Genomic DNA, 10,160 nt, shown 5'->3' with positions numbered 1-10,160 from the left:
CATGATCCACAGTATTTAAGCCACCTAAACTATGGGTTCACCTAAACAGAAAGAGCAGCTGCAAGGATGTGGGAGTATTCAACATTTGCTGTAAGCTACTGGAGTATAGGTTTCAAAGACTAAATTTCTCAAAAGCACCAGGAAGTCCAAGACAACCTGTCAAAAGAAGTCTTTCTTCAAAGAAAATGCTGTACCAACACCAACAAGTTCCTATCTTGAAAGGTTTAATCATTTACACCAACACAAGGTTGGTAATGAAGACCAAGCTAGGATATTTTTACCAGCTAACAACTGTAAAACCTACAACTGATGGCTTCCAGCATAGACTGCACACACAATGCAAGAGGAAACAGCATATTAAACAGCCAGTCCAATGGGAGAATGGTGTACATGCTGCCTCTGAAGAATAAAGCATGAAACTGGAAAAGAAACAAAAGCAACAGTTAACTCCCAAGTCAGTGCAAAAGTTGAGATACTTACATGAAAATGTACATAGCTAACTCAAAAGCATCATGTAAGTTGCTATACATTCTATTTAAAAAAAAAAAAAAAGCTTTCCAGTCTTGCCTGAGAAGTGCAACACTCCTGTGCCTCCGTGGTTAAGGTGATGATTGTGGCTGAACAGAAAAAGAGGTAAAAGAGGTACTATACAAAGACATCCTGAAAGCATTTAAAACAGACATGAAAATCAAATGTATATTTGGGACCTAAAAGACACCCGGGATAGCATAGGTATTTCATACAGGATTTTTAAAAAAATATTTTTAGATAATACTTATACTGTACAGGACAAGACTTTTAAACAATATATTACACTGCTAAAATGTTCATATAAATACTATACAGGCAAGCGTGCAACCAACCCGTTAGGAAGGTTTGCGAATTAGACCACGATGTATCTCTGGAAAAGCTCTCTGATTATCTCCAAGATCTCTGATTTGTGTAATCCAAGCCACTGATTCAACAATACCTATTTCAAAGTAATTGGGACAAGGCATGAGATGAAATACATTTGTCTGCTGATTCCCAGTTCCAGTTTAATACGTTGCTGTCATCTTAATCTGGCATATCAATGTTCAACTTGGGAGGTGGAATCACATATTTTCCAGGACTCTGTGTAATGACCACTCCAGTCTTTTTTCGAAACATTGGTGCAATTTTTGGTGGTTCAGGCAGTGGTGTTTCTTCTGCTTCCTCATTGTCTTCATGATGAAGATCGTAAGAAATATTTCCATATTCTCGTAAAAATGGGAAAATTTCAAGCAGGAACTGGCAAAAGTCTTTACGAATTCCAAACCACCCTGAAAAAAAGAATCATTTCACATTATTGCAGAACAGAATGAAAATTTAACTAGGCAAACTATACAATCTTGTTTAAGCTCTCCTGTTTGTTTGCATATAAACGATACTAAATTTGTTAGTATCCTTGACATTACTTGCACTTAGAAAGCAGCAAGCATTCGGTGCCTGTCATGTATTTTACTATCCAAAGACTAGGAAAGAGCTTTTCAGTCAGCAGCACTTGTAATTCAGCAGATGACAGTCCTCTATTAACCGATGCCAAAGGTCAGGGAATAGCCTGCCCACATCAGATGGACAAAAAGCAAGGCGTGAAGCGTTTGGCAGGGAGACCCCATACAATACATCTTTTTGAAAAGATTGTACTTCATGGCCAACTGGTGTGTTTCACTTAGCACTTTAAAGGTGGATTCTCATGCAAGTCTTCTGAGTCTCACTTCAGGTGAAGTCTTTTTTCAAAGTTTACATAAATACTAACTATATAGAAGATAAATTTGACATGTAGCTTTCCAAAAGACTAATTTGGTCATAAATTATCAAGGGCAGGCATTTAAAAATAAGTCACCAGTAACAATTTTCCATACTATAAAAATGTAAAAGTAAGCTAAATATATGGAGATAAATTTAGTCATAACCAAAGACAGACATTCTCAGTATACTTCACAATCGGAACAAAACTGAAGTGAGTTTATATAACAAACATCACAGCAGGTTCCTTTCAATTCTGAAAAATTCTAACAGATTTTACTGCCTGGTCAACAAGTAACACAAACTGCAATGTGGATGGGAAGAGCTACTTATCTGCACTGGTCCAGTAACATTAGACATGCTCCTTTTGGCACTGCTGGTTGTAGGGATAAATGCCTAGTAAATTTTATACTCGCCACTCAGGCAACTCAAGTTATGACAGCAGCACAGAGCTTGGCCAAAGAGAAAAGGTAATACCAGTTCAGGCCACTAGGACAAACACTCACTGAATGGTGGGTGGGCGCTGTGCTATTTTCAGAACCCAGAGCACAAAAATTCAGTCACATCCCGTGAGAATGAAAACCATGGAAATAAGGAAGGGTGAAAGGTTAACTTGCAATTAAAATCCCATTGAGATTTCAAGTTTGAGTCCAAACAGATGACATGCTTAAAAGAAGAAAAAAAGCAAGAGACACTATAAACACTGAAAATGATAGTAACAAATGCCTCTGAATTCTTTAATGACAGAATATAAACAAAAAGCCCTTTTTGAAAATACAAATTTTAATGAAATACATTTCAGTCTTGAGGTGCAAGGTGTTTCCACATTTTAAATACTTACAGTGATTTCCTCCTTTTTGTCCAAATGTTGTTGCCATTAAAGTTATCAGTGAAAGCCAGAGAGGAACAAATATGGGTATAAATGAAAAAGAATTATGCCCATCCAATCTGTGTACTAGTAAGATCTAAATGGTGAAAAAAAAAAAGATACCATGTCAGTTTAATTACAATACCCAGTTTCAAGCTTCTTAAAACATATGCTGATCTCAGATCTTTAAGTTCACCCATCTGTGATGAAATATGGCCTCCACAGTAATATGTTCTGATATGGTACATATTTTACCCAAAAAAAACTTAAAAGAAACCTAGAATTCTTGTTTCTCTTTCACACTTGCTGTTAATATTTTATTCCAAAACAAAAAGCAGCATTCTCATTTTAGTGAGTTCAGAAAGACACATGGCAACATCCATCACTCACTGATGAAAAGAACAAGATACATGAACTCATGCTTCTTCCTACCTCAAATGTCAGCAGTGGAACTACAATGGTCATCCAGCTGACAGCCATTGTTATGTGTGTCCTCCTCTGCTCAGCAATCACATCCATAGAGCGCAAGAACAGAACAGACCATACAATGTAATAGAGCACCACTAGACACAGAAAGGACATCAAGATCCACAGTGGAACACAAACAACCTGAAAGAAAAAGAAATTAACTGCTTTCCCCCCAAGCAGCGATACATTTTTATCCGCTTGATTTTTTTCAGGTGTGGATTTTTCAAACAAAGCCAGTACACATATAAAGTTTAAAAAAAGAAGAGAAATTTAAGTCTAACACCCTTTAACTAGGATAATTTCTAGCAGAAAAGCTTCACAAATCACGTGCACTATCAGCTCTTTGAGATTCCTCAGCTTTATAAATTCCATCAGGCTGAAACAATTTTTAATTAAGTCAACGTAGCTCAAGTTTCACAAGGGTTCTGTGATCTTCTGTAGGCTCAAACAGCATTTTAGATTTGTTTTAGCAACTATTTTCTACACTGGACACCTTACTTGAAACAGTCTCTAAATTAGGTCCTTTTCCTAGTTGTTTTTTTAAGTAGAAAGGACGGTCATAATCATGCCAGATTGCCAGTTTTATGGTAGTTTACAAAAACCCAGACACAGAAACAGCACTCTTGTGTTCTGAAGGCACTTGAGAACAAGAGATCTCAGCAGTTTTGACAGTGATCTCTTGAACAGTAAGTGGATTTACACGCATGGTAACACAACAAATAAGTTATTTACCAAACTGTATTTACCAACACATTCCCTAAGTCACTAATAATTTTCATGGCTAGCTTAGCATTTTCACTGGAAACTTCTGGTTAGGATTTCTCTTTCAACAACTGAACTGAGATTAATTGTAGTTGATGGCATGTCCCTCTTCCTGAAAGGATGAAATGCTCAAAGAACAGCCCCTATTTCCCATGACCACTGAGTGAAATGCCAGACCTTCAGTGAAGGATTAAGAGAGCAAAAATGTGATCATGGATCCTGATCATATATCAGCTGATCCCTGTAGGTAAATATCTTTGAAATCCAGAATTTTAAGCAAGGATAAGAAGAAAATACTTGTTACATACAAGCCATGGCCACCTGATGATCTCGTCGAGTCTGAGTGCAATAAATATGAATTGTAGAATATTGACTGAACACAAGATTTCCAGCTAGAAAAAGAAAATACATTAGTTAATTCTTAGCGTGATAAAGCTATTTCCAAGATAACCAAAGAAACTAACAAAGGACTCTTCTGACTCCTTGCTTATCACTGCAGTAGGGAACATCAATTGCATTTACATTAGATGTTACAAAGGATCCCTAAATTTGGGAAGATGTGATCCCTATAGAGTAACTGTAGAAGCAGCTGTGTCATGAGGGAAACATTGTATTTATCCCTATTATATTTATTATCCCTATTGTATTTAGCACTACCTGCCACACTTACTAGAGTGATTAGAGAAATAAAAAAAGCCAAACTAATCCAGCTGAAAAAGTAAAGCACTGGAAAACAACTATTTCCAGCAGATAAGAAATACTGCTAGAATTAACAAGTAGTAAAAAGTCCTTCAATCTAAAATTAGCAAAATTTATCCTCAAATTTAGTAGCTGCAGTAATGTAAAGATGAAAAGTTACATGAATTTAACCACCAACAACCCAGCTTAAAAATCCCAGCTCTATCTGGGGGAAAAAAGAAACACATGGAACAGCAGAAGATGACATCCAAATTCAACCATTTACTGTATAATTGAGAGATATTTTAAAGGACACTGAAGACACCTGGGTTTTGAGGCAACACAAAAAAGCAATACTTCTCACAACAAATGTTAGGCTTCTTGTGTGTCCTGTTTGCCATTATGAGAACTAACCCTAAATTATACTTTAAAAAAACCCCAAGTTTGCATTTAGCTTACACAAAGTGAAACAATGAAACATCAGACTTGGCAAGATTCTGTTTCTGAAGTTCTTGAGCAGTCTTACACAGGTGGGAATTTCAAAGATCAGAGACAGAATTACTATCTGAAAAGACTAACTGAAGCTGTTGAGTCTAAGTTAGAAACATTTTCCATTTAAAAAAAAACATGTACAGAAGTACTTTGAAATGTACTGCATCTGGGAAGGCAGACACTACATGCTACTTTCATGAACATATGTGTCAGTGTACTCTATCTTGGACAAATGCCTTTGAAATTCACAGTTCAGGGAGTCAAAACCCAACAGGCAGCAGGCAGCTGCCTACTTCAGAGACTGGACTGAAGTCTTCACTGTTGAGGTAGTTTACTTTAAAAAGACTGGACAACTAGATTTAAAATAATTTTGTACCACTAGCTTTTTCAAAAAAATACACCTCCAAAAGACCCCACACTCAAGCATAAAACAAGTAACCTGAAAACTGCAAGTGCAAATACAGAGAAAAAAATATCAGAGAATCAATTGCTGGAAATAATTTTTAGAATAAAATAATCATTTGAGCTAAGTATGGCAAGTGCAAGTATATCTGGAGTGGCTAGGCTCACAATTAAATTAATTCAATATGCTTTAAATAAACGGTGGTTTATTGACTGTAAAAATAGTTTAATGGATAAAAGAAAGCTTTTTCTGAGCCCAGCATGACATGGAGACAAAACCCTACTATGTACTTACTGATCACCTAATCAGTTCAAAGCAGGAACAAGCAGACAATGCATTTTCAGATTAATTATTAAAATAACAACAGATTAAAAACTCCTTTGATTACTCATGCCAAAAAACAATATCCTGGATTAAAGAAAGACCCATTTTGTTTCTAGCAAATGAAAAGGAAGTAGAGCAGCACTAAAGGAAGATGACAAAATAGTAAAAAAATGAGTTGACAGTTCAGTTGCATAACTTATTTTCTTTGAGACAGCTGTTGCCTTTTAGGGATAAGTGGATTCCATTTTTTTCTGCTAGTACTTAGCAGCTGTGCAGTCATCTGTAAATGAATGGGTAATCAAGCATCACCCAGGAGAAGGTAAGTACTTCTACACAAATTTTACTTTTAGGAATGGTTAACTGTGAATATAACTCTGCGAAATTTAATTCTATGTGCAATATTTTTAATTCAAGAATTTATTTTATCAGTCTACTAGTCATCCTATCAGTTACCAAAAACATCTTTCTCTAGGGAGAAACATGGTTTGTGCCAATGTTAAGAAAAATAATTCCTTGAAATTAATAAACCTGAACCTCATATAAACCCCAGAATTTTCATTGTCATGGGGTAGTTTGTGGACATAGCAAAAAAAAACAAACACCCTTAGAAAAATCAGTAAGAATTCTCAATGCATTGCAAAACGCCACAACCCTGGGAAGATCTTGTGAATTTCTTCTAAACACAAAAGTAGTAAGTTACAGAGGAAAGAAGATTGAGGCAGAAAACAAAAGCCTACTGTTTTATGCCCACCATCTGCATTTCCAAATTAAAGATGAAGCACACAGATTGGGATAGTAAAAACATTGTAACCCTGATTATCTAGGGTTCTGAAAGTTCAATTCTGTCTAGAGATGGCACTGACTATCAGTGGAATTTTCTTCAGTAATTTCCAATTAAGTGTTGAGTATCAGCCCATACTGCAGAGTTCATGGTGAGTTCTTTTAACATAAATAAAAAGGCAGTTTTAAAATATGCTGCAATTTGGGACCTGAAAAAAAATAGATTAGAAAAAAATTACATTATTCATCATCCAGACTTTTTACTCCAGCAGGTCAGTGCAAACAATTAATTCACCTGATGCAGCCATCCATAACTTGCTTACTGAGAGATGAACTGTAATGGAACTGCCAGAGCTTTGCACTGCCAGGAATTTCACACCTAACCACTGAAGCCTTACCTCCAGAGACCTGTCATGTCGGAACCCCCACACACAAGCTGCGACTGACACTGGAGATACAAAGAACAATGGCATGAAGACCAGCAGCCAGAAATGGGTTCCTCTCTCGATCCTGTCACACACCAGAACTTCAAACATCAGCAGCAGCAAGTGGATGCCTACAGCAATTAACATAGCCTTGAACTCCACACAGGTTTCTCCTTCTGCTCTGAAAAGAGGATAAGGAGGCATTCAGTTCACTCCTCAGTAAGAAAGCATAGTATCCTGCAAACATCCCAGCTGTCAAGTTTCAGTTGTTAACAGTTAAGTTTCAGATATTTACACCTGTTTTTAGTAAATGTACACATTACACCAAACTAGCCACTACAAAACAGTACTCCTGATGATGGAACAGGATTTCTTGCCCATAAAGCTACACATTGAAAGTATTTACTCAAAGGGGGCAGTGGGATTTTTGCAGGAAGGGAAAAAATAAATAAATTTAAAAAACAGCCCAATATTCTTCAGGCTGACCTATACATTTCAGGAAACTGATTTAGAAAATAATCCAATTAAATATAAAAATATGATAAACTGTTGCAACTAGGATTAAGACCTGCATAAAGCTTTTTGCATATACTATATGTTATGATCATTATTTTAAGTATGTTGAAAATAAACCTCCTGGATGCCGTGACTGACATTGTTAAGGGAACTATTTATTAATTTGATTCAGTACAGGAATCACTTTGTTCCCTCTGCTTTGCAAAAGAAAGATCCTCAACTTACCGATACTGTGGGTTTCGGGCCCATACTCCTGTTCCCACTGAAGCACCAACAATCACCATTAACTTCCAGAGCCATATGGGAGCAAACACAGCCCAGTAACTCCATTGAATTTTGTCATCCAGACGTAGAGAGAGCAACACAGAAAAAAGCAGCAGGCAGGCATAAATCAGAAATTTGCTATTAAACAAATGAAAAACAGAGTCAGAAATTAAGGCAGGCAACTTCATATGAACTTTGTGGAGTAAAAAAAAAAGTCTGTCATAGCTAAAGTTTAATCAGAATACTTCCTAACAGAACATGCCTGTCAAACTTCTTTGTAAAGAAGAAAATCAGTTCTGAAGAGTCAAGTATTTAATCATAAATGCAGCATGTGTCATCTCTTTCACTTACAAGACCCTTGCTTCAAGGGAACACATCAAAAGCATTCTTGCATTACCAGCTTAATGAATGGACAGTTCCCTCCCACAAGGATCTAGTCAGGAGCTGTGTTATTAAAGCCTCCGAAATATACCAGTTGTACATGTTTTTAGGAAATGTTTTCTTTCATACAAATCAAACAAGATACTTTTTGACATTCACAATTAAGATACATAATTTATGTAATCTTATCCGCAGTATTTTAAACTAAATATTAAAAACTTTTCCATAAAGTAATAAGGCAGATTCCACAGATTTTTTTTTACAATTTTTACATTCTGTTATTAAAAAAATAATAACATGAAAGAAACCCCCCCAAAAACAGGTTAAACTTTTTAAAAAGTTACTGATTATAGAGTAAAGTCTGCCAATTGGAATTCTGAGGATGGTGCTTACAAGTTTAAAACAGTTATATTGATATATTTTATAAACTAGACAACCTGAGAATGAATAGATGTATCTGGAATACCTGAGAGCAGGGGCACAGCAATTATTTGCACCACTGAAAATGAGACAGAACAATTACACAGTACCTTATTTCCTCACACTACAGAAAGGGAAAAGTCACCCTCCCCATCACCAGGGGATCACAGACTGCTTTACAAAACACATAATTAGGCTTGAACACCACTCCACTGGAGTAATTATATGCTTTTTGAAACATGGATAACCTACGGAACAGAGTAAATACTTACAGAATCACAGAATAAAGCAACAATAGCCAGGAATACTATTTTTGCTACAGCAGCACAACTCAAACTACTCACTTTCACTCTCATCAAATAATCAAACATTCAAATGATCAGCATTGGCTCATTCACAGACCAAATTGCTTTGTGTCAATTCAGAACAAGTGTCTCAGCTACCCCTTAATAAGAAAGCAGTTTTACTGTGTCAGCACCTCCCCAGATGATGGGTGAACTACCTAAGGATAGGAAGATATAACAAACACTCGCTCTTCACATCAACAAATAGATCCCTCAGCTTCCCAGGCTATTCCTACTTTTCCAGTACTCTGTTTAAAGTGCATTTTCCCTGGCTCTTTATTAAATACAGAAGTAAATGCTGTGTGGCAAAATACCTGTGCTCCCTGAGTGTTCCAGTAACTTAATATTGGATGTTCTGATGTTTATCTGCACAAGTGCAATATTCAGCTTGCTCACTGGTCATTCAGACAGCACCCAAATAAGCTGCAAGCACTTCTTAGCAGTAACAAAACTTTCTAAGCTTCTGGAACGTCTGTTCTTACTTTTCCATTACTGCCAACCACACATATTTAAGTTGTTTATTTCAACCTCTGCAACAATGCATTTCCTGAAGCACTGGTTACGCTCTTGTTTGTCTAAGCAACTCACCCAACATGGCTTTTTGTAACTGCAATCACATAAGGCCTCTTTCACAAGCAAGAGTTTTCCAGGGCTCTCAGTATTTCATGCCACCCTACACAAGTTAATTGCAGGCTTTATTCTGTGATCTTAAAATACCTGGCAACAGCAACACCAGTAAAATTCAACTCATTCTCTCAGCTTCCTTAAAAGTTATGTGTATCTCTACTTGCCTGGCAAGACAGCAGAAGCCCAAGTTGTAGTGACTTGTTAATTTTAAGAGCCCAGCATAAAGAATGTCCACGAGCCAATTCTCTGTCTAGACCAGGATAGTTAGGTGATGCCTTCACACCTTCAGAAACGAGCCTTTCCCATCACCAAACGCCTGGGCTGGAGCACAAGGCAACGCGGCTCCCCGCTCTAACCCCTGACACCCCCCTCATTACACTGAAACCTTCAGAAACCAGACTGAGCCCTAGAACAATGTGAGAAAGTTACACAAACAAAAGCAGGTGACTGGAAGCTGCCCCGGGAGCTGGTGCCGGGTGCCCGCGCCCGCAGCCCCGGCCGGGATGCAGGGAGACGGGTCAGGAAAGACCCCCGGGCCGCCTGTACCCGAGCGCTCCCCGCGCCGTGCAGAACCGTCCCCCGGAGCTGAGCCCCCTGAGACGGGCCGCACTCCAACACGAAGCCGGGCCGGGCGGTGCTTC

At 37.6% G+C, this 10,160-nt stretch overlaps 1 protein-coding gene across 1 annotated transcript; it reads right to left on the bottom strand.

Annotated features, from left to right (window-relative positions):
• Nucleotides 1-1,017: 1,017 nt before the first annotated feature.
• On the bottom strand, nt 1,018-7,887 carry TMEM185A (transmembrane protein 185A). Its single transcript, XM_009997098.1, has 6 exons — nt 7,709-7,887; nt 6,941-7,148; nt 4,174-4,257; nt 3,068-3,244; nt 2,609-2,732; nt 1,018-1,301 (listed from the first exon to the last, which is right to left on the bottom strand). Exons 1-6 carry the CDS (start codon nt 7,765-7,767, stop codon nt 1,057-1,059), a joined length of 897 nt encoding a protein of 298 aa, XP_009995400.1. The 5' UTR covers nt 7,768-7,887; the 3' UTR covers nt 1,018-1,056.
• Nucleotides 7,888-10,160: the final 2,273 nt, after the last annotated feature.

Source organism: Chaetura pelagica, unplaced genomic scaffold (assembly GCF_000747805.2).
Source record: "Chaetura pelagica isolate M959 unplaced genomic scaffold, ChaPel_1.0 scaffold344, whole genome shotgun sequence".
NCBI classification, from domain to species: domain Eukaryota; kingdom Metazoa; phylum Chordata; class Aves; order Apodiformes; family Apodidae; genus Chaetura; species Chaetura pelagica.
The sequence above is the reverse complement of the archived record's forward strand: the minus strand, read 5'-3'. Positions and strand labels throughout refer to the sequence as shown.